This window comes from Anoplophora glabripennis, unplaced genomic scaffold, assembly GCF_000390285.2.
Source record: "Anoplophora glabripennis isolate ALB-LARVAE unplaced genomic scaffold, Agla_2.0 scaffold478, whole genome shotgun sequence".
NCBI lineage: Eukaryota > Metazoa > Arthropoda > Insecta > Coleoptera > Cerambycidae > Anoplophora > Anoplophora glabripennis.
Window position 1 is genome coordinate 108,700 of NW_019417336.1, and position 23,711 is coordinate 132,410.

Consider the following 23,711-nt stretch of genomic DNA (forward strand, 5'->3'; position numbering starts at 1 on the left):
ACGGGCCCAAAAGTGTTTACACGTCAGGGGACAAAATTTGAACAGTTGTTGTAACTTCAGGTTGTCAAAGTATTAATTAAAACCACAAATTAATTTTATTAATTAATAATAACAATAACGGCAATTGCTGATATAAAATAGGTGTAGAAATGTATTTTTAAATCATTTTCGAACTGCCCTTTTTGATTTTTTTTTACAAAATTGTATTTGTAAGTCCCCTGTACAACAAAAAATTTTTTTTGGATAAATTCCGAATCACCCTGTATAGGGTGATTCATCGAAAAAAATAAGTTATTTTGTATGTATTTTTTGAAATTGCAAGATAATTTCCTAAAACTTTGTTCTTTATCTTTTTTCTATCTACTTCAGAGAAACACTTCGTATAATTGCACTTAAATCGACATGAGAAAAAAAATTAAAATATCGTCAAAGGAAACATTAAAGGTTTGTAAAATAATTATGCTATTTAAATTTTATGCAAAACTTTTGTGTTGTGCTGCATTTTTATTGTTTACATATGATTTTCTGTAAACATGAAGTTTTGCTAAATCGTAGCATCTGTGCTTTTTCAAGCCGACATGATCTTTATAAAATAATAGCTTATCTTCTGAGATCAATTAGCCTCTATGAATGGTTTTAATTGTTTCTGAAGAGTAGGAATACATTTTTTAGATAAAGGACTAAATATAACAGGGCTTGCATACAAAGAAATTCACAAATGTATACGCATATTTTCAATTTTGATGTTTCTCGGTTATAACTGAATGATATTGGTGAAATGACTAATTTAATTAGACTAATAAAAATACATACACCAAAATGTATAATGTAAAAACAAGCGTATCGTCTTTGGGTTAAATATCCGCTGCCTTGATTTATTCAATTGCTTTAAATTAGCGTCAATAAAGAAAGATTAAAGTTCCTAGATATTGATAAGAAAGATATAAGTAACTTGTAAATATTTGTGTATAAATAATGGCGAAATTATTTTAAAAATTGGTTAACAAAGATGGTTTGTGATTGATGAGTAGGCATCAATATGTACCTACATTTTTTTTCAAAGTTCCTTTATTGTATAGCAAAGTACTTGTAAAAATGAAACTTTGCTAATATGGTTCAACTCTTAGTAGAAGTAACTCGAATGCTAGAAATTACTAAATGTGATGCGTCTTATTTATTATTTTTGGAAACACTAATGAAATTTTAAGATTTTGTGTGGCCCCATACTGCAATATAACAATTTCCAGCAAAACTTGAGCATCAAGCTATCCATGTTTAATGACACAGTTATATAACAAACCTGTTAAATCATTATGGTAGATTTTAGAAAGTATTTATTTACAACATTTAACAAGTTCTTTGATAATACTCCTGTATCGATTTACCATGGGCCCATACACCTCGGCTGCATCACTGTATGGCTGGCATGCTAGTTCAGGGTCTGGCAGAGATGATAATAATGCGTTATAACTGCCACCTACAAGTCCATATTTCGCTTGGTATGCGGCCCCCAACATGGCAGAATCTGCGGCTTCCTGAAAAAATTTGTTGGCGACATCCATTTTACCTATTGCTGTCCAAAATTTTATGCTTTTTACAGGGTATCCGCAAATAAGCCTGCAATATTTTACTGATCGAATTTTTATACCTTTTTGCTGTAAAATTGACTAAAATACCAAGTTTTATATTTATCAATGTTTTACCTATTAAATTTTACGAAAATCCAATCCGTGGACCGTATATGTGGTACCATTTTATTTGATTACATTTATTGAATATAAAAGAAGTAGTAGAACTTTTATGAATGAAGCTTAAAAAGTCTATTAAAAAACATATGATTCGAATTTATTTTCATTCAAATCCAGTGTGGCAGTCAGATTTTAAATAAAAAATTTGCTAATCAGTTTTTGTCAAATTTAACAACAAATAAAAATAAAAAGTAGGATTTGACAACAGAATATTAATTCATAAAAAAAAAAATTGGAAATGATATCAGATTTATTTACACATTTAATAATCTTAGCATTGATATTAAAATAGGTTTTGCTATTTTTATTTTGATTAAAAAAAATAATCTAGAAAATTTTATCATCACTGCAGAGTGCAGCTCGTTGGTAGGTTTAGAAGAGAATACCTACTTGCTGCTAGTTACGATTAACTTTTGTTATTAATATATTTCATTCATAATAAAAGTTGCATATATGTAAGTAACATATTTTTTTTGTAATTCACAAATATTTGAATATACAGGCTGTTACAAATTTGCTTCTCACTATAGGGATCTCGAAAATGGTAAGAGATACGAAGTAGCTTAATTGGGGCAAAGTTGCATAATCCAGGGACCAACATTATGACTCTACAAAATCAAGGCTACATGAGTAGTTTTCGAAATATTTGAAAAAAAGCCGAAATTTTGGAAATCCGTTTTTGTTTCATTTCAGCCTTGTTTGAGGTGATATTGAAAAAAGAAGAATACTTTCTCATGGCAACTTTTTGCCCTCTATCGAATGGCATAATTAATTTCCATATGTAATGTTTCGTCTCTCCAGGACCATCATCAACTTTTTTAAATACAACTGGAAATGTTATTACTTTTTTGCAAGCTTTCATGACCCCCAATACCTAGCCCTAACCAGATTCAGATGTTTTCAGATCTTAAAAACTTCTTCGATGTATTTGTTCCAAATTTATTTAAATTTTTTGTTTAGATTTCTATGTTTATTAAATTATCGTACACTCTAAGTGTCGTTAGACTCTGTGAAATCCACCTAGTTATTTGAACTACATATTGCCATCACACGTTACAATAAAACATTATTAGAGTTTTAATCTCCATCACCTCGTCATACATAATTCGATAAATTGTTGCGTCAAAATTAAAACATTATTACAGTTTTAATTTCATTACGACAAATTAATTCTTAAAAATGCATATGAACAACCAAAACACCAAATGAATATTATACTTTGAAAAATTACAGTAATGTTCAAAAACGTTTTCGTTTTGGCAAATGTTGAAAATGAAGATAAGCGTAATATGATCGGAATTTATTAGGTATAGGTATCTGTTTAAATAACAAGGTGGATTTCACAGGGTCTAACGACACTTAGTGTGTACGATAATTCAATAAACATAGAAACCTAAAAAAAAATATTAGATTTTGGAACAAACACTTTGAAGATGAATTTTTCGAAACAAAACGTCTGGTTCGGGCTGAGGCATTACAGTATTGCAAAAAATGTAATAAAATTTCCAGGGTCGTATTTAATAAAATGAAGTCGATGATGGTACTGTAGAGCCGAAGCGTTACATATAAAAATTGATTATGCCATTCGATAGAGGGCAAAAAGTTGCCATGAGAAAGTGTTCTTCTTTTTTCAATATTACCTCAAACAAGGCTGAAATGAAACAAAAACGGATGTCCAAAACCTCAGTTTTTTCAAATATTTCAAAAACTAATTATATTAGCCTTGATTTTTAGAGGTATAATGTTGGTCCTCTTATTATGCAACTTTGCCCTCATTTAAGCTACTTTGTATCTTTTACCGTTTCCGAGATCCCTGTAGTGAGAAGCGAATGTGTAACAGCCTGTATATTAGAATCTCTACAATATACTATAACGTTTTGAACAGTGGCAGTTTTACCATAAGAGCTGCGGAGCTGCAGAACACATAAAATTTTATGTATTTAATCATAATAAATATCAACAAAATATTTAAAGAATCGGAATGTACTCGCGCTAAAATAAATCTAGGAGCTTATATTATTATTTATTACGACACGAGCTACGCTCCTTAATATAAGCAACCTCATATACAAAATGTGTGCACAGCGAACAATTATATGCGTCCTTTGTTTTTATTGCCTAATCAGGCACATAACCCAGTACACATTTATATAGGCTTTTGTGGCTGCAACAACGACAGCCACTGCTGCAGTAAATGCAGTAATATTTCGTACGTGGTATGTGATGGTTTATTTCTGCGAGCGACACATGTGAATATTTTCGTTTAGGCATCTACGGATATTATAGTTATTAAAATAAATAGCATTTCGTTTTAAAAAAAAACTTTATTTGGTTCTCTGCCTTATGAGGATAAACTAAAAATAAAAGAATTAGGTGGGCCAACACCACAATTAAATATTGAAGTTAAGTTAGTGGAACAAGCCGAAGTAAAAGTTATAAAAGACAATTTAACAATAATGTATACACAAAAGCAGAGTGGGTGTGCGGGTGTGATTTAAAAATTACACTGTTTTGTTTTCCGTGCTTACTTTTCGGTGGGGATAAAGTATGGACAATATACAGTGTGAAAGATTTAAGTAATTTAAGTCATTAGGTAAAATAAACATAAGAAGTCAGTTAGATTCTGCATATTGGGATAATATATGGAAACACAATGAACAGGTAACGAAAAATCGTTATGTATTATCTAAAATCATAGATTGCAAAAAATTTTGCGGAGCTTTCGAATTAGCACTTCGCGGACATGACGACACAGAAAATTCGGCTAACCCTGATGTGTTTCGTGGACTCATAAATTTTAGTGCAGATCTTGACGACATATTAAAAGAACATCTAGCCACATGGGTATGACCGGGATTTTCTGTGATTGTACCGGGAATTAGCTGTATGGTCCCGGATTTCGGATTTGCACGTATAACTCCCGGAATATAATATAATGTACATATATATAAAAAAAGATAAAGAAAAAATCATAACACGGCGAGGAAAATTAAAATTCGTTGAATCGTTGGTAAATTTCACAAACGATTTTTTTGTTTATAAACAATATTCAATAATTTAATAAAATATATTTAGTTTATTCCAATTTATTTATACCGTCAGTAGGTAATTCGTGAATAGATATTTCAAAAAGGTATCAATTTAAAAAATCGTTCTTGTGAAAAATCTGTATTTTTGTATAAATGGATTGTTCCTTGAAATTCAGAAGTGTCAGGAAAACGCGTGACCTTGAAAATTTTAAAATTTTTCGCTTGCGGCGCCTTTTAAAGACTCCGGGCCGGACACTTAATATCCTGGAATTCAAATCAACAAATGTAACAACCCTAAGCAGAACACATTCAATCAATGTTCACGCGCCGCCACTGGTTTTGAAGCATTGGATTCGATTAGTTACAGAGGCCACGTTTCAGAGGATCACTATTGTCTGATAATCAACAAGAACCAAAATAAACGTGAGGGCGGGCCTAGGACTTCTGATAGCTGAGAGCTTAGCCCGAGAACAACAAGGGCAGCGATTGGCAGCCCATAGGCCACAAAATTACAACTCAAAAATGTACTTTAAATAAAATGCAATCAAATCTTTTTTATGTGACTAATATTGGTACTACTGAATATAGTTATTTCAAAATCATTATAAGTCCTGAAGATTCGCCATCCATTGATGCTACAAAATTTCCGACAATATTTGTATAACATACCAATGTTTAACTTTTTAATCAAATAGTTGAAAGCCTATGAATAAAACAGTTTAAAACAAATTTAGCCATAACTCCCAGTTTGGGATTCCGATCTGGAAAAAAGATCTTTAAGGCTTTTTGGTCATAAATATGCTGGTAAAATATTGCAGGCCAGTTTCAGTATATCCTATATTAGCCTTACAACTTACTTGTACAAAAACAGGTGCATTGAACACATCCGATAGCACTTGCAAAATGGATTTATTTACAGACGCGCCTCCTGTTGCTAGAATTTTCGTATCTTTATCTAAAATTAGTTCTTCTTAGAGCAAAATCATCTTAAAGTATGTACGTCTTACCGAATTTGAACCCAAAATCTTCCGCATATGCCCTCTTTGCAATGAACTGCCCTTCGATGACTGCCCTCACCTCTACCTCCAAACTGGTAAATTTATTCACAGGTCCCGTCTTGTTAAATCGGTAGTCGCCTCGTAGGAACGGGAGGATCTCTTGAGTGTCAAAATACAGTCCTGAAAGATTACCTTTAATAAACGAAAATTTCAGTTCGTCCGATGTTACCTATGTGGCCGAAATTTCCTCTAGGCGTGCTGTCCAGAAGGTGATTGAAAGTGTCCCAGGAGCCTTCACAGCAGTTGTTTCGTATTCTTTCTCTCGTCATGGATCCGTTTTTAAAACTAACAGAAGATTAAGATTTCGTTCATTACGTTACAACCAATCAAATATAATTTTTTGATTAATTTTAGACCATCATTCATTATTATACTTAAGTTAAGTCTACTTAAGTTTTATCATATACTGGGTGTCTGGAAGTTACGTTTTTATTTGTACCTTTTTTTAAGTTTAACTTCTGAATTTTATTAAATATTAACTATTTACCTACTTATTTCCTTTTCTTTCACCAGTCAACAATGAAGGGTACGTAATTGATTACAATTGAGTACGAATAGTATCAAAAATGAACCAAGATAAATCAAAAAGTAAATTGACTACTTTTTTTGTAACTACTTGGCAACATCATTTTCATTTATTATTTACGTGAGTCGCAACTAAAAAAAATCTTAAGTCATCAGTGCATAAAAATTGTTTGTATACTATCTCTTTGGTGGGATCACTTATAAACTAAAAATCAAAGGGCCGAGATTAGATCCTTGATGTATAAAGATAAAGAAATATACACACCTCTAGATCTAAAACTATTATTTATATAACATATTGCATCTAATTAAATATGACTTGCAAAATAAATCCATTTTTTTTCTACATTCTTTTGGGTTAGTGATAAAGAAGAGTGACAGTTTAACTTTTTGTTAATATTATGTTAACTATTATTGTTAGACAAAAAAAAGAGAATATACTTGACTGTTTAGAAAAGCTGAGGCTGAAAAGTGAAGGGAATATGAAATATGAAACATCCCTCATAATAATGAATAAAGTTTCCACTATTAAAGTTTTTCCAATAATTTTCGAGACACCCTGTATAGCCCAATGCATGCAGTATCAGCAGTAGTGTGACTTAAAAAACTACCTACCATAGTAATGCCATATAAGCATCCTTATCTATAGGATTGCACAGAACATGTCCGTTTAACACCACTGTTGGTTCCGAAAGCCATAGAAAGACAGTATCGCTTGTCCCCAAACTTACGGCTATCCAATCTTTATCCAGTCTCATGCCTAAGAAGTATATTTTTAAATTAAAAAAAATACCATTATAGAAATAATGAAATCGTTGGTTAAGTACCTGAAATCTATTTGTAATATATTTCAAATCATTGAAATAAATTTTTTTAAGGAAAAACAAATAGAATTTACCCATTAGAGATGCTGGGTTATCGCCAGTACACGCGATGACCTTACAGTCAGGCTTAAAGTCGTATCTTTCTACAAAGTAGTTCGATATAGGCCCTAAGTTAGTATTTGAAGGCACAGGATGTCCCAGTTTTTCAGCTAGGTCTGGCCCACAGGCATCTAGAAGGGTTTGGTTCCATTCTTTTGTGTGGATGTCCATCAGATTCATTCCTGAGCCATCCGAAATGTCTATGGGGGCTATCTTGCCCAAAAATAATGAGCAGAGGAAGCTGCTAACAAGGGATATCCTCTGAAAAAAATCAACATTTTTAAAGTCTTTGTTATATTTTTAAGTCTTTGTTATTTTTTTACTTGGATCATTTTAATTCACAAACTTTGACTAGGTATTTTTTTCTATTTTTGTATGTTATAAGAGTTTACTTGCTTGGGAATATAAAAATTAGAAGGGCTTTCTATCTCTTATCACATACAAATTTAACCGACTGGTATCAATTAAGACTAATGTTAAACATATTGAAATATACGGTATTATTTACAGTACAGCAAGAAAGCAATTTATAATATTTATACAGTGAAATAAAACAGAACAATACAGAAAGTGAGACAAAACACTGAGAAAAATAATAAACAAAAAAATACATAAAATAGTATAAATCAAATCAAAAGTACATAATTAAAATAGGACTAAAATAATAATGTCATGAAAATCAGTCTAGTGTTACTTTGTTTACATATTTATTTACTTATTTCTGTTTACTGATGTTTTTATGTTTTATTTCTTTCTTTCGTGCTCTTAGAAATCTATGGAAATTGGACGCCCTGTGTGTTTTATTACATATTTGATTACTGCCCACGGCTTCCCAAGATAAGCAAAATTTTCTATCAAGAATAACTTTTTTTCAAAAAATTAACTATAAAAAAGTTTACAAGATGCGCAGGGAAGAGTTTTTGAAGTTAAATTGTTGGTTGTAAATTGTAATTTTGTTATTGTGAAATGTAAAATGGCGTTAAATAAAGGAAATTTGTTACAAAGCGAGAGTTTGGCGATTATTATTAGTTTGAGAAGATAGTGAATGGCAGTGAGTGTAAGATTTAAAATAGGAGAAATGGGAGAGTTAATGAAACCCCTTCTGGAAATGATGATGGTAATGCAAACTGAATAATATGACTAATAAAGATCCTGATATTATGTTATGGCAAGATAATAATGAATTTTTGTCAATTCTTATTTCTATATTCTTATGACTTTTTCTTGTGGAGTACAAACATCTGCAGCTGAAGTAGAGTGCCTCGCATATGATATTACAGAGTGTATAGAGCTGTGATAAGCTATTTTCAAAGCTTTTTATGACACTTGATTTAGACTACAAAGCACTTATGTAATCAGCGTAACTATTTACAATTTTACTGAATCAGTATTTGAAATACCTTTGGCATTTCTTAGGATAAAATCTTATAGTTTCTGACTTCTGTGAAAAGAAGAAACCAGTGCTGCACCATTAGTTCAACTAGGCAGACTTTTTATATCAAAACATAAAGTATAGGTTAGTGAGGTTTGTATTGTCGTAGGAATGGATAGGTACTTCAGATTTCGCCCATGTTTCGAATCTATCAACGAACTAAACTAACTAAATCACGAATTTTTCATGCCAAAGCACTAAAGGCAAGCTGCCACAGCAGGGCCAAGCAGCCCACCAATCAGAAGAAGATCTGACGAAAACATAAAAATTCGCGGATATTTCGAAACATGCCTGAAATTCCCCAACCGCGACGAACGGTCTTCCACAACATGCAAGACGTTCGACATATTGTACAAAGATACCCAGACGTCCACCGCACCCGTCAAATGGTCTCAGAGGGCGAAGAAAATCGCCGACCTTCTGAAAATTTTTCACCCATCTTTTGAATTTCCTAACGTCGAGCCGCTAAGACGACACCAAGCCGGCGGCGGCGTAGCCACCCCGGTGACAGCGAACGATAACCGATAACCGCGGATAACCGCAGCCAGACGAAGAACGGAGAAATAAAATTTTCGCCTTCCTTTTGATTTCAGTTCGCCAACCACGGCCGAGCGACCAAGGCAAATTCCCAACGTCACGGGCCAAATCGAGGTGTCCCTGGACCCAACCACGCCGCAGTCTATTATATATTTTGTGGCCTCAGTCGTTCAACCGAGAATCACCCTGCCGGCGATCGAACACGAACTGGCGGCAAATGCAGTTCCTCAGCCAGGACACAGTGCCTGGTGAGCTCCGAGCAACATTCGTATGCAAGAAACCGCATTTAATCATTCTGTCCTATCAATATTATTTTTAATAAACGATATATATGTTTTTATTCATTTCTGAGTTATTATTTCTCAATAAATAAAAAATAAAAAATCTCGGGCTCCAACATTCCCGGTCAGCTCACGCTGTATTAAGCTCATTTAAGCATACACGCCGCGCCGGCACTCCAAGGAGGCCGCGCTCAGTGTATTAAACAGTAGTGAAAAATAAGAGACAGTGATTTTCAGACACTAGCCGACTAGCGCTTAGTCTCTACCCAGTACATACAGGGTGATACAAAAACCCGAACCAGTCTCCTAAGTGGAAATCCTTATAAGCGTAGTGCTACGATGTCCTGTTTGGTTGGACAACAAACAAATTAGATCGCGGAATCTCCTCTTGAGTAGATTGAACTCAGAACGATGTCGGAGGGCTGAAGCCTTGTCTCCCCTCGATGAGGGCCGTTCATCAAGAGGGAGAGGACAGAGGTACCAGGAAGCCTTCTAGCCGCCGAGATAGCGCCTAGCGCGCTAGCACCGGAGGTGAAGACTGAAGGGGGACCTTGAGCTACACTGTCCTTCGCATCGCATCATACGGATATCGAACCCGTTGATGATGCTCAGGGGAGAAGCTGGCCGGTCTCACCAGCCGGGACTACTCCAAGACATTACCATCCCTGAAGCCAGCCAAACACGACCGCGACATGGCGCCCAACGCGGGGCTATGTCGTCATACGAAATTGAAACCACGGCTAGCGTATCGCGACAGTATCATCAGAAAATTGCATAGTTAAAACTGAATCATCACCAGAACAAAATAAATCGTTGATATAAATTCATAAGAGAACCGGACCAAGAACTGATTCCTGTGGTAGGTACTCCTTATCCCCAGAGGTATAAGATCTAAATCATTTGTTCTAAATATTCTTCAAATACGTCTGGATTCATATTTTCGCGATATACATTTTTAGATACCACAAATGACAGTAAACTTCTCTCCATAAAGCTATTAATATTATGGATCTGGATTCAGCAGTTTTCTTCACAATGTTTTATTAAATTTTTGTATATATTACGTATTAACTTGAATTTTTTTAGACCTTCTTTGTATTAATAATTTCGCCTGTTCTCTTTAGATTCTACCTATTATGTAGGTACTTACTATATAAATGAATAAGTATTAAGAATGCTAACATCCAAATAAAAATAATTGATTACTCTATATTATTTCAAAACAGATAAATTATTATAAACACAACTTACTTCAGTTCTATTGTAGGTATCCGGTTTATTATGGTATATTTTGGCAATCTGCGAGCCAGTGAATCTCTCATAAGCTCTTGACCCTGTAATTTCTGCTAGTTTCTAAAATAATAATAATAATTATTATTATTATTATTATTATAGCATGATCTTCCATTACCGTAGGTCCTCCTACAGCCTTCTCTAGTTCTCTGCATTGTTCAGTAGTTGTGGAATCCATCCATACAGGACTATTAGATAAAGCGAAGCTGGTGGCCAGTTGAACGTGCAGGAATTCTTTCGAATCTAGGTTACCCAAGGTGTTGTTTATCCCTCTAACCCAGTACACCGAACCATGTTGCTAGTATAAAATATGAAAGTGTTATCAATAATCCATAAGTTCCAGAAATACTAGTTACTGCAACTTTTGAAAAACAATTAATTAGCATAAGATCAAGTTTTGACTTTTTTCCACTTCTAACTACTGCTATGGTTCATTAACAATTTATTGGAAAATCACCTTTTTGGAGATACAAGGACATAACTTTATTAAGTATAGTCCTTAATAACCCATTTTTGGAAAGACCAGAACAGAGGCAAATAAAGATATACAAGGTGTTTCAGTTCGAGTGAATCAAACTTTAACCACAAATATAAGTCGATAAATAATTCAGAATTGCCTTATAAAGCAAGGGTCTAAGTCTCACCGTTTTCACTGTACAGGGCCGTATTGGCCGGTTGTTAAAATCATATTATTTATAAAATCTTTGGTTTAGTTACAACGAATTGATTCAAATTTGGTGTGGTGTCAACATTTACACATGTGCATAATTTACTGAAAAATTTACAAATTTTTGTAGGTCAGTGGCGTAGTAATAGGTAGTAAAGTGGTATTTTTTCCCCCAACTTCTACCCCAATGACCTAATATTCATTTGGGTTTCATTTTTAGATTCCGTGGACAATTCTACATAAAAAAGTTATACTTGTTGAAAGTTGAACGGGAGACCGTTCTTCTGATAAGAAATTTAGTTTAGGATAGGAAATAAATTTTAAATTAATATTATTATAATGTCACGCATTAACTTAGAATTCAAAACAATATTAAATAATATGTCTTTACATCGGCGAAACGACTGGTATAAATTCTACAGCATATTCAATGGCACCTCCTCTAAAATTTCATTAGTGCCATTCTGAAGCAATTGTAGGTATCCTTGCTCATTCAACAGTCCGTTTGTTTCAAACAGATATAATTTCTTAAAAAATTACACTCACATATTAATTTTAAATTTGCGCTGTGCGTCCATAACATTATCCGTACTAACGATTGCCATGAAAAAAGAACTAAGCAATAATAGACTTATCTGTCATCAGGAACTGTCATTTTATTTTTAAGATTTGAAATATTAGTGAATGTTTGTAAAAAAATGGATGAATATTGAAGTCTTATCAGAAGAACGGTCTCCCATTCAACTGAGATTTTCGGTAAAACTATACACTATACCGATTTTCAACAAGTATACCTTTTTTATATAGAATTGTCCTCGGAATCTAAAAATGATTCCCAAATGATTATTAGGTCATTGGCGTAGAAGTTGGGGTAAACAAATCCCGCTTTACTAACCATTCCTACGCCACTGAACTATGAACATTTCTAAATTTTACAATAAATTATGCACATGTCCAAATGTTAACATTAAATTTTAATCAATTTGTTATAATCATATTAAAGATTTCGTAAATAATAAGATTTTAACAAGCAACCAATACGGCCCTGTACAGTGAAAACGGTGTGACTTAGACCCTTGCTTTATAAGGCAATTCTGAATTATTTATCGAGTTCTATTTGTGATTAATAAGTACTTGTACAAACTTTAAAGGGTGAATCTTTGACTAATTTTAAGAAAAAAAGTTCATATGAACATGGGTCCTCAACGGCTTGGTTCTTAATATAGACTGTCCATAAAATTTTTGGTTCAGCAATCATTGTAAATGTTATTAACTTATTTGCAGAAGTAGTTTAGTCTTAGTCTTGTAAATGATCTAAACTTGTCGCATCGCAAAACAATCAATAAAAGACATTTTTTCACCTGTTTTTCAAAATTCTTAATGATTCATCTTACAAACGAAGGTTTAACTTTAAACTCGTTTTTTTACATAACGGCTGTAGCGACAAATACTAAGAGTACCTTTTGTACGTAAAACTGAATGTAGAATAGGCATGTTTAGTTAAAAATGACATACAGTGTGACACAAAAAACGTATGGTTATTTAAATCCGGATACGCCCTCAAACATTAAACACAAAACTAGGTAAATATTTGAGTTTCTCATCACCAATATTCCCAGTTTCCGGAATTTCGTCAAATTTCCATATTACTGAACAAAAATATAATCAAAATAACAAACAAAAATTTTATTTTGGACGCCCTGTATCTCAAGAACCAAGCCGGTGCGGACCCATATTCATATGAATTTTTATATTAAAATTAGTCAAAAATTCACCCTTTAAAGTCTGTACAAGTACTTAATATATAGGCAATACTTACACGTAAGTGTAACAAAATGTTCAGTGTTGCCTAGTAAGGAAATTTTAATATTTCAAGGAATCTGCTCTTACTCATCAATTATAAGATTCCTAAAATCGCATTCCGTATTTGTTTCTCAAACCACAAGGTATAATTACCCTTCTGTCAGATATTTCGGTTATAGCTTTGTGTGTCTTAACAAATGATTTAAAGTTAAGTAATTTCTAGGTAAAGGTGTATTTAAAAAATATTTAAAATAGTTTGGTTTCACTGTCGAATGGATAGTTTTTTGTTGAACAATTGAAAATAGATACCTAATTACTTAATCAAATTTCAAAATGTTCATATAAAAATTTGTGAGCTAACGCTTCATTTTCAAGTTACAGGGCTGTAATATTTTTTTAATTTTCTACAAACTATAATTTTCTAATTATTTCCTATCCACACTCCCTATCCATAGAAAAAGGATATTTATATATAATCCTTTTTCCTTTTTCTATGCTTCCTATCTATAACCAAATATTTCACGAGCACGTATGTGTATAGGTTTGTTCCAACAACAGTCGGGGAACTGGTTTGAAACCGTCACAAATGTTTGCTCAACTCCGTCATACAAAGCATTTACCAAACATGCGTTAACAACTGCATGTTTCTTACCGTTCGGAATGGATTCCTTGCTGCTGTTGTTACAAACCCTATGTAAACCGTTTTATCCTATAGTACGATCGTATACGATGCAAAGTAATAAATCATTACCTGTCAAGGGAATCAGTGCAACACATTTTATAGGGGGTTTTGAAAATTAAATAATTTCTTTATGCATTATGGATTAACAGTTATATATTTATGAAGGATAAAATGAAAAACAAAGGCATCTCCTTCGCACATTGGGCGGCAGGACAACAATACATTTATTACTCCCTTCATTATCCCTCATATGACTTGCGTCTTGTGTTTTTTGCGGCGGCGCGCGTGCCGGCCTGGCGTGGTCAGTTTCGTTTCGGTTGTATTGGTGCTGCGTGTTTCCGCAGAGCTGGGTAATTACTTGTAATTTAAAAATAGTTACAATTACAAATTACTTTAAAAAAAAAGGAACTAATTACAATTACAAAGTATATTCTTTAAAAAAGAAATTATATTAATTTAATTACAGTTACATGGAAAATGGATTTAGCAATTACTTTTCTAATTACTTTTCTAATTACTTTTATGATAAAGTAAATTATAGTGACCAAACAGAGAAAAAGGAAAAAATAAGTTAAAAATTTAAATTAAAAGTGTTGTGTAATATTGCGTTTTATTATTTATTAGAATTGATACTAAAATGAAAAGATTATTCTTATTCATTTTCTAATATAGAATTTTTATATTTTTATTCCTAATCTAATAATTTAAACTAGTTCAGTTCATACTATAATTTTATATTATTGGTCAGGTAATTAATTCAACCCGATGCCCTTTTTTTGATTGTTAGTACATTTGCAAAATATAGAATACAGTAGTTTTGGATAGACTGGAAAGCAATAATTATTATTAAAAAAAATACGAATCGAACAAGTAACCGAACCATCAGTTTTCTCAACTCGAAATAAGAGCAGTAACACATATATACATAATATATATTTTTATAAAACTTGATGCTATAGACAACATACTTTTACTTCGTATACTTTCTAAATTAATAATAATTATAATAAAATAAAATGTACTCTGTTAATTCTGAGGTTAATTCACCAAATCACTTTTTATTGTTCACGCGGCACAAGGCTTTCCTCAAATGAAATAATAGAAGTCTGCAAGTCTATACGCAATTACGCAATACGCATGATCTTAAATGTAATTATAATTATTAGAAGAAGTAATTGTAATTGGAAAAAATATTTGTACTTATAGAAGTAATTTGTAATTCGATAGTTCAAATAATATAATTACAAATTACAATTCCTATAACAATTTTGCTGCAATTACAATTCCAAATTACTTTAACAAAAAAAAGTACTTAAATACAATTACAATTACAGGATAAAAAAGGGAATTGTAATTGCTAATTACTTTTTCACCAGGAATTACCCAGCTCTGGTTTCTCGCTCGCGATATTTGTGAAGTTATAACTGTTATAAGTGCAATTATATTTCTTTCGGGCTATATGTGTGTTTCGCGCTATTATTTGAGAATTTGTGAGTGAAATCATATTTCTTGTGCTCCGTAACAAAAGTGTTTTTAGTGTTTTATTTGTGTGCTGTGTGTGTGTTTCGGGCTGTTGTTTGTGAATCGTGAATGCTATTATATTTTCTGTGCTAGTGAAGTGAAGTTTTTTGTATTATTATTGCTCTGTTGTCGTTATATGGATAAATGGAGGCGTTGCCTGGATGTTCGCAAGCCGGATGTACTGGTGTGGGTACAAAAAAATCTATATTAAGTTACAGAGAAAAAACGATAATATTAAATGTCTATAACCCTTTAGAAAAGGATCATCCCATGAAACTGAAGACTGGTTTGGTGGAAATGTGTTCTAGATATACTGGAGTAAACGAATTATCTGTTTTCAAAATTTTAAGAGAGAAGAAAATTGAAGGAGACGTTAAGAAACCTAAAAAAGGGGGTGCAAAGAAGAAATTAATATTAAATGAAGATGAGAAAAATGCAGTTTGGCGTACAGTACATAAATAATATAATTTATATTTTGTTTATAAATTGTTAACGTTTCTTGTTTGATAGAAAAATAACTTATTTTGTTGAGATTGGTAGAGAATTGTTGTTAGAGTTTTCATTTGATAGAATCATATCATAGGATTTATATTTTGTTTTCATTCTGTAAATATTGAAAGTATATCTGTTATACAAGGTTTTTGCTTTGAAACTTCGTTCTCCTTATAAAAAAAAGAATCGTAATGGGGTGCGATGAAGAGATCAGTTCACGTCTGGAACCCTGTTCCTACAAAAATCCCTTTATTCTCATAAACTATTTGTTTTAAATGTAATTTAATCCAATTCGTTATTTAAATTCCACATATGTACTACATTTCACCTCTATACGCGCCACTGTTTATTGTTCCCTGCTCTACGATCAAGCTCGCCAGGTTAGTATTTGACGTATAACCGACCACTTCGTACACTCGATGCACCTGGCCGACTACAGCTAGTACCAGAACACAGTGCGTATGCGGCGGTATTTCAGATTTTACATTCAATTTCATTTTAAATTTGAAACAGTTCATCTTACGCCTCCTAAAAATGATGACACGATTTTCCTTTGATAAAAGACCGACAATTTTTTGCTCTACTTTGCATCGTATACGATCGTACTATATACATATAAATATATGCCACCAAAGATACATCGGTCGCTGTGCTCTCCTACAGACCCTAAATACCTTGTACATAAGGACCACACAGTGCGATTCGCTGTGGCTTCACTACGGCGGCCTGCGCCCTTCGTAAACGTTTTCGTAGTGATCGTAGTGTAGATTAGCTAAACTAGGTCAATGTCAGAATTCATTGACACTAAGAACAGTAACAAAATTGTTTTTAAAACTAATATGGTGACTAAAATAGCACGTAGCTAAGTCATACAAAAGTAATTTGTCTTTAGGAAATTATTTTCCATCGTAGTTCGGCTTTCTAACAGTTAAATAAAGAAGGTAACAACTGGCAACGCTGATAAATTATGATACAACTTACTAAGCTAATTCCGGTTCGCCCAGTGGCGTCATAAAGTCATAAACAATATTTTAAAGGCAGTTATTACTATCTTTATTACTATCCATAAATTGCATGCGGGAGCAGACCTGTCACATTGACAGCTAAACTCACCTGAGCGCTCCCAGAAACGCTGGCTATCTTCGAGAAATCCACACCTTCCATGGTGAGCCGATCCAGCAGCATGTCCAGGCCCTTCACCCACATAATGGACGGCGCGGTTATATAGTGCGGGTTGGTCTTGTCAATGATGACGCCGCCATGGGTGCGGAACTCCGGCAGGTCAGTGTGGAAGTTCACGCTGGCCTTGTTGAGGATCTCGAGTTTGTCGCTCACCACGACGCCTTTCAGCTGCGAAAAGTCAAACAGACTGGCGTCAAGATACACTATACAGGCTTAAAATTTTATATTTAACAAATTCCTGTTTAAAAATCTGGAAGGTATTTTTTTTCGTTTGGATCCCATTAAGTTCCAAAAAATTAGAATATCGTGTTGTGACGTCGTTAAGTCAAAAATTTCAAATGCAGCGTCAAATATAGTAGTTTTTAGAATAATTTGGTCTGTGCAGTTAAAAGTTAAAATACACAGTTGAGCATCAATGTTTTTTATTGCATTTTATGAGCAATTCCTCGTGTGTTGCCAAATTCATCCACTAACCTGAGAGACATCAACAAAGTTAATAGCTAGAATTTGTTATAATAAAATAATATCCATTTGCAAATTAAATGCATAAAATTATGATAAGAAATTCCAGAAATTAGTAATTACTGATATACATAAATAAAATAGTTATTTTGGTAAATATCGTCAGACCCATAAACATGGGCGTAGGTAAGGTTTCAGCTTGGGCTAGTCCGACCAAAAATATCATAATATTATTGAATATTGTATTACTTTTTTCGGGGAGAAGGAACTGTGACCACCTCTGTGCAGCAATGAGGAATTTGGTGTGATTCAGGTGATTTTAATTTATTATAGGTATCTTCTATTAATCATTCATATTACAATTGCAAAAGGGAGATAAAGAGGGATATTTTGTTTACTAATATTATTACATGGCATTTTTTTTAAATCTAAACAGTTCCTTGTTATTTCATGCCTGGTTTTATGTATCTTTTCTCTAGCGTATTTTCTGCCTTTCATTATTCTGTTGGTATTAGAATGTTGACAGTTCAAATCAATATAAATTTTTGACGTTTATCGAATACTTTTGTGGAAATGTCAAAAGGAACTCTGCTTATTTAACTTTTATAGAAAAGACAAAACTGCGTGAATATATTAGGATTATTATAAATCCTTAATTAAATTCGTGTTGTTATTTAGTATGTAATACAACAATCCCTATCTGTTTACCAATCGCAAAGTAATTCGCAAATTCCGCACATATAAATTAAAAACAAATAAAAAAATATGAAGAATGAAAAACTACACTCACCGATTGAGTACTGAGGCTTATGCCTAGGTATTCCATATCACACATATGAATATTATAAATTATTTTTACTTATACATTTTACGAACTAGTATATTGAAAAAAACCGACTGATCTGTAGTAGTGACAGTAAAAGTAGTATAGTTTTTGTCAAATTTACACGGGGTGTAAGTATCACAATTAAATCCCTAGGAAGGGCGCGTTCCTCTAAAAAAAATACAAAAAAGATTTTGAACAGTCCCGAAATGTAAAAATACAAGAATAAGATCTATTTACACGTATATTTAAATTTAGGTTTTAATTTTTATCTTCCTTTTTCTTCTAGTTCTTCCAGTTATTTAAAATAAACATTATGAAACATGTTGCTTAATTGAATATTTTTGTATGGTTCATTTATCATCATTAATATGGTTTTTTGTCTGCAAAATTTATCATTTTTGTTTACTAATAACATTACATAACATGCTTTTAAAATCACGTTTTGAGTATATGATTTTTTAACCATTATTAGTATAATTAGGATATTTAACAGACAATACTTTAAATGTACGTGTATTATGATCAATCGTATTGTTACTATAAAACTGATAAACTTTGTTTACCAGATTAAGAGACAGTAAAAGGGAGGTATATGCATTTATGGTTAATTTTCAAAATGGTCTCAAGAAAGTTTACCGTTGGTTTCTTTCTATTTAACCACATCTAGTTTCAGTTTTAAGAAAATTCAATTAATATACAGGGTGTGGCGTGTATAATCTATAAAAATTAATCTATAGCTTCCTGATGATATTTGTAATAGAAAACTCTTATACGAAAAAATTCTATCTTCGCGTTTTTTTTTTTGTAAATTAAAGTTCATTTATTTAACGAAAATAAAGGTCAACCCTGTGTTATTTATAAAAAACTCTGAAAATGTTTTTATGCGACCCGAGATGCAACCTTATAATTTAAGTCCGTATAATCTAATACTAGTAATACTAACAGAAGATTAGGTTACATTGTCAAAAAATTTGTATTTGTATTGAATTCATTATTCACTTAATTATTAAATATTAAGCATCGTCCATCGACTCATCAGTGTTAAAAAGTGAAAGATTCCAGACAAAAGTTTTTATTTTGTAATTCCACGATAGTGACAGCCGGAGAAAATGCGCTCGCGGCGACTAGGTTGTACTGGGAACGATGGCCACAACGAACATCACCCTCCATATGCAAATGCAATCCTCCTTCAGCGGTTGCGAGATACGGGAAGTATTATTCCTCGAGGAAAAGAACGTGGACGACTCACACAGCAAGTAGGAACCTCATCTCGTACCGTACATCGCATCTTAAGGCGCCAGCTGTTGCACCCCTATCATATCAATGAATGCGTTTTTGCAGATGGTTTTTACGGCAAGTAGACTTTCCTGCTTACGTTTGTGCAACAGATGAGGCGACATTTACCCGTGATGAAGTGAATTTTCATAATATGCACATATGGGCCGATGAAAATCCTCACGCGATTAGGGAAACTCATTATCAACATCGGTTCTCAGTAAATGTTTGGGCTGGCATAATAGGCGATGTACTTGTGGGTCCCTATTTTTTTGAAGGACGAATAAATGGACCAACATATGCTGACTTGGGCTGACTTCGCTAAAATTTGGTGCGTCGGTGCCATGCTTATATCCGCGCTAATGGGGATCAATTTCAACATTTTCTCCAGAAATGGTAAGTTTTATTTCATTTTGTTCCATATTTTAAGTTTGTTTAGTGCACGCAGTTGGCAACTACACATACCTACGGATGTCGTTTTGTTTGCCAACTCTTGCAGTAACAACAATGCATTTAAGGTAGTAATTACTATTAATTATTATAATAAGAAAATATTAGTTTTTTTTTAAATATCTGATTGTCTTAGTTTGTTCTTTTGCATTGAAAAATTCCCCAAAAATTGAGAAGTATTTTTCTATCTGTCAACGACCATTTGTTTACGCGGCTGGTCTACAGCACATAAATCATAGTACAGCACACGGACAGGACCGTTCCAGAGAAAATATTTTCATCCATAATTGAACTTTAATTTACGAAAAAAAAAACGCAAAAATAGAACTTTTTCGTATAAGACTTTTCTATTACAAATATCGTTAGGAAGCTGCAGTTTAATTTTTATAGATTATACACGCCACACCCTGTATAACAGTAAAATTTTTTGAAGTTGAATGAAATCATTCTCAAAATTTTTTGCAAATACGGAACATTGTTCTTTCATGGAATGGATTCTTAAAAATGTATAATAAGCGTGAAGAAACTAAATTTTCAAGTCTTTTCATTCAATTATTCCCTAATATTTACATTATTTCAATATTCATCAAATTATTGGAAATTCTAGTAAACCACTTTCAATGATAAACGTCTTTGGAATGATTTTTTTTGTTTCTTTAATGAATTTTGAACAGTTGCTTAATGAATAAAAAAAATCAGATCACCTATATCTTCTTCCAAATGGGTTGACTAAATCAATTCAAAGGTACAGGGTATTATATACTATGAAAACTGAGAATGACCTAAGTACGACTCTATTAAGATCTGTGCCTCCCTTAGATAAATTAGGCAACCAGCAGCGCGTATCTCCGAAAATATTTGTAATTACGAAAAATGCTTTTCACTGGACTCATTTACATTGCGAATTATTGTTGCAGTTAAAATATAGGTACACATTTAAGATTCACTCTGTATAAGAGAATAATTCGAATGGTAAGTCCGAAAAAAATTAAATTTAAGAGTGGTGTAATTATTAAATAAATTTATTAGCGTTTGGATTTTCTTTGACGGTATACTTCTTCGTCTTCACCAGCATAGCAGAAGTTGCTCACTATCTAGAAATTAATCCAACAGCGACCAACAGCGTTGTCTATGTCCTGGGTAGATGAGCTGAGAATGCAATATGATAGTGATCTCATATCTAGAGATCTCATCGCAATACTCATCGTGCGACAATCGCCTCTGTTGGAGTACACACACGTGTTTACATTAAAATGTTGGAGTTAGTTTTTTTCCAATCTAGTAAGTCAAGCTTCTGACGATGCTGCATTTAGCACTATCCAAATAGGAAGGAATGTTGTAAGAAACACCTGTGTTTACTAGTTTTTATATACAGAGCTTTCATAAATGATTACAAGCCACGTGACCAGTGATTTTATTTGGATCAGTAGTTCTATTTCCTTGGTAACTAAATTTCTATAAATTATTACCTGTATCTTGAAAATGTAATATTCTCGAACTCAAAACATTCTTTTTTTGATAAGCTCTTCAACAGTAAAGCCACATTTACACTAAATAGCGAGCGTTGGAAACATTCTACTGTCCACAGCTGTACACATATACGTACGGTATTGCAAAGCTTGACGTTCCGTATCGTGACTGTTTGGAGGAACCTTTACTCTATATTCTAGAAAATGTCCTCTTCTACTCCTCTGTCCAGGAAAATGCCCACTTTGTCCAATGGATAACGCGTCATAAGTATTTGAATTGAATTGCGATAACTTTTGAGCCTCCCCGGTAGACTGATCACCTTACTTATTCATTACTCATCAACAGGTGGCATTCCAAGTCTCACTTCGCTACACTTCCATAGGTTCCCCCTCGTAGGAATCGCCTTCTTCGGCCGCAACGACGGCACACGCTTGCGCCGCGGCTCCGTTTACGAATCGAATAAACATTCACACGTCCCACACGGTGTTTTAGCGACACGAATCGTGAATTACACAACGATAACGGCGTGCGATAAAGGACTCACCTGCTGGGTGCTGAGGTCTAAGCTGAGGAAGGTCCGCTCCTCCATGTTGACGACGGTCACGATACCAACGGACTACCGCGAACGGTACACTTTCTGGGCCGGTGACTAGGAACGGTTGCGAAAGCGACTAAGGAAACTCTACTTCTGCGGTTCTACACAGACGCGGCTCCGTGGAGATAGTCGAGGTCAAGGCACCGCGTTCTCGTGCGGTTTATCAGCATGTTATTGTTTTTATTGTTATAGCGGGATCGCCGTAATCGTCCTAATGATTTCAGATAAAAAACGTTTTACGCAGATAAGCCGTAGTTCGGGCCGTAATAATTTTAAGGCGCTCGTACAGGGCGGTCGTTATGTCGGAGCCACCACGTATATTTCGGAGTCCGTTTGTTCACCTGACGTACCTACTTGTTTGTTTCGGAAACAATTCCGCTGCACAGTAGTTACGTTGTAAATAATATTGTATTAAGTTTTTTAAAAATCTGCCCTCGTTTATATCGCCTGGATAGGTCGCCCAACTAAATTAGTTCAAATTTGGTAAAGGGTATTACCTCATAGTCTGCACGATTTGAATATGACCATGATAGAGGAGATTCGGGAATATCGTCCTTTTTTCGAGCAGTAATTATGTGAAATTAAAATTTCCCACTAAACACGAAACGTAAATGAAACGTTGCAAATGAGCTGTTTTACTACACATATGAAACAATAACTAGAAACGTTGCTGTTTCATTACAGAAATGTAGCACTTGAAAACTTACTTAGTGAAACATAGCCGAAACATTCCAATTGAAGAGAGTTTGAAACATTACTCGAAACATTCCCTTTCGATCTCGGAAACGTAACAACGATAAACAAACAACCCTTTGCTTTTGTTTATCTTATGGAACTTCCATTCGGCATTACTTAAATTTTGCACTCAAGCCCCATCATTATAGCAAGCGTTAGTTCATTTGCCTTTGTTATATGTACAACCAGACATAAACAGAAAAAAAATTGTGGTAGCATATTTATAACACAAGTCTAGAAAAAATGTATGTTCGTGACTTGCGCAGACCGCGCGTAACAGCCCGAATTTATTTATTTCTCGTGTGCCGTTTTCAATTCGTATTATGTTAGGTGTTAGGTTAGGTTTGCGGTTTGCCTTTACCCGTTTGCCTGGCTTCGTTGTTCTTCATCGTTACCAGGGAGAATAGTCTCCATGATCGTTACTTTGATGCTATTTTATGTGATAATTTATAGTGTGTGCAGTTGTGGTTATTGTAAGGTGCATATAAAATAATGAATATTGATGCAAAATGTTTAAAACGATATGTGTAGAGACTTCGAATTTTGCGTCACATCTACCTAAACATAGTTATTATACCCACTACCTAATACCTATTAAAGACAAGAGGACAAAAACTAAAAAAAATGGAACATGGAACTATACGTTTCGGAGAACTATTTGAAATACGGAAGAATCAAGTGAAATATATGTCATTTATTTTATATTTTGTACAAATGTTTATATT

The 23,711-nt window shown here is 33.4% G+C and overlaps 1 protein-coding gene across 1 annotated transcript; it reads right to left on the minus strand.

Annotated features, from left to right (window-relative positions):
- Positions 1-1,317: 1,317 nt before the first annotated feature.
- LOC108913160 (xylulose kinase) lies at positions 1,318-22,352 on the minus strand. The gene is made up of 10 exons (XM_018718647.2): positions 22,201-22,352; positions 17,105-17,341; positions 10,945-11,124; positions 10,785-10,886; positions 7,259-7,544; positions 6,976-7,120; positions 6,005-6,120; positions 5,785-5,955; positions 5,635-5,732; positions 1,318-1,535 (listed from the first exon to the last, which is right to left on the minus strand). The coding sequence occupies exons 1-10, from the start codon at positions 22,243-22,245 to the stop codon at positions 1,335-1,337; spliced, it is 1,581 nt and encodes a 526-aa protein (XP_018574163.1). The 5' UTR covers positions 22,246-22,352; the 3' UTR covers positions 1,318-1,334.
- Positions 22,353-23,711: the final 1,359 nt, after the last annotated feature.

Bases quoted from the DNA above. Each gene is read 5' to 3' on its own strand.
- LOC108913160 (XM_018718647.2), bottom strand. From the start codon at position 22,245: ATGGAGGAGCGGACCTTCCTCAGCTTAGACCTCAGCACCCAGCAG. The intron at 17,342-22,200 runs GTGAGTCCTTTA...GACTTTTCGCAG, and splicing joins TAGACCTCAGCACCCAGCAG to CTGAAAGGCGTCGTGGTGAG. The intron at 5,956-6,004 runs GTAACATCGGAC...GTAATCTTTCAG, and splicing joins AGGAAATTTCGGCCACATAG to GACTGTATTTTGACACTCAA.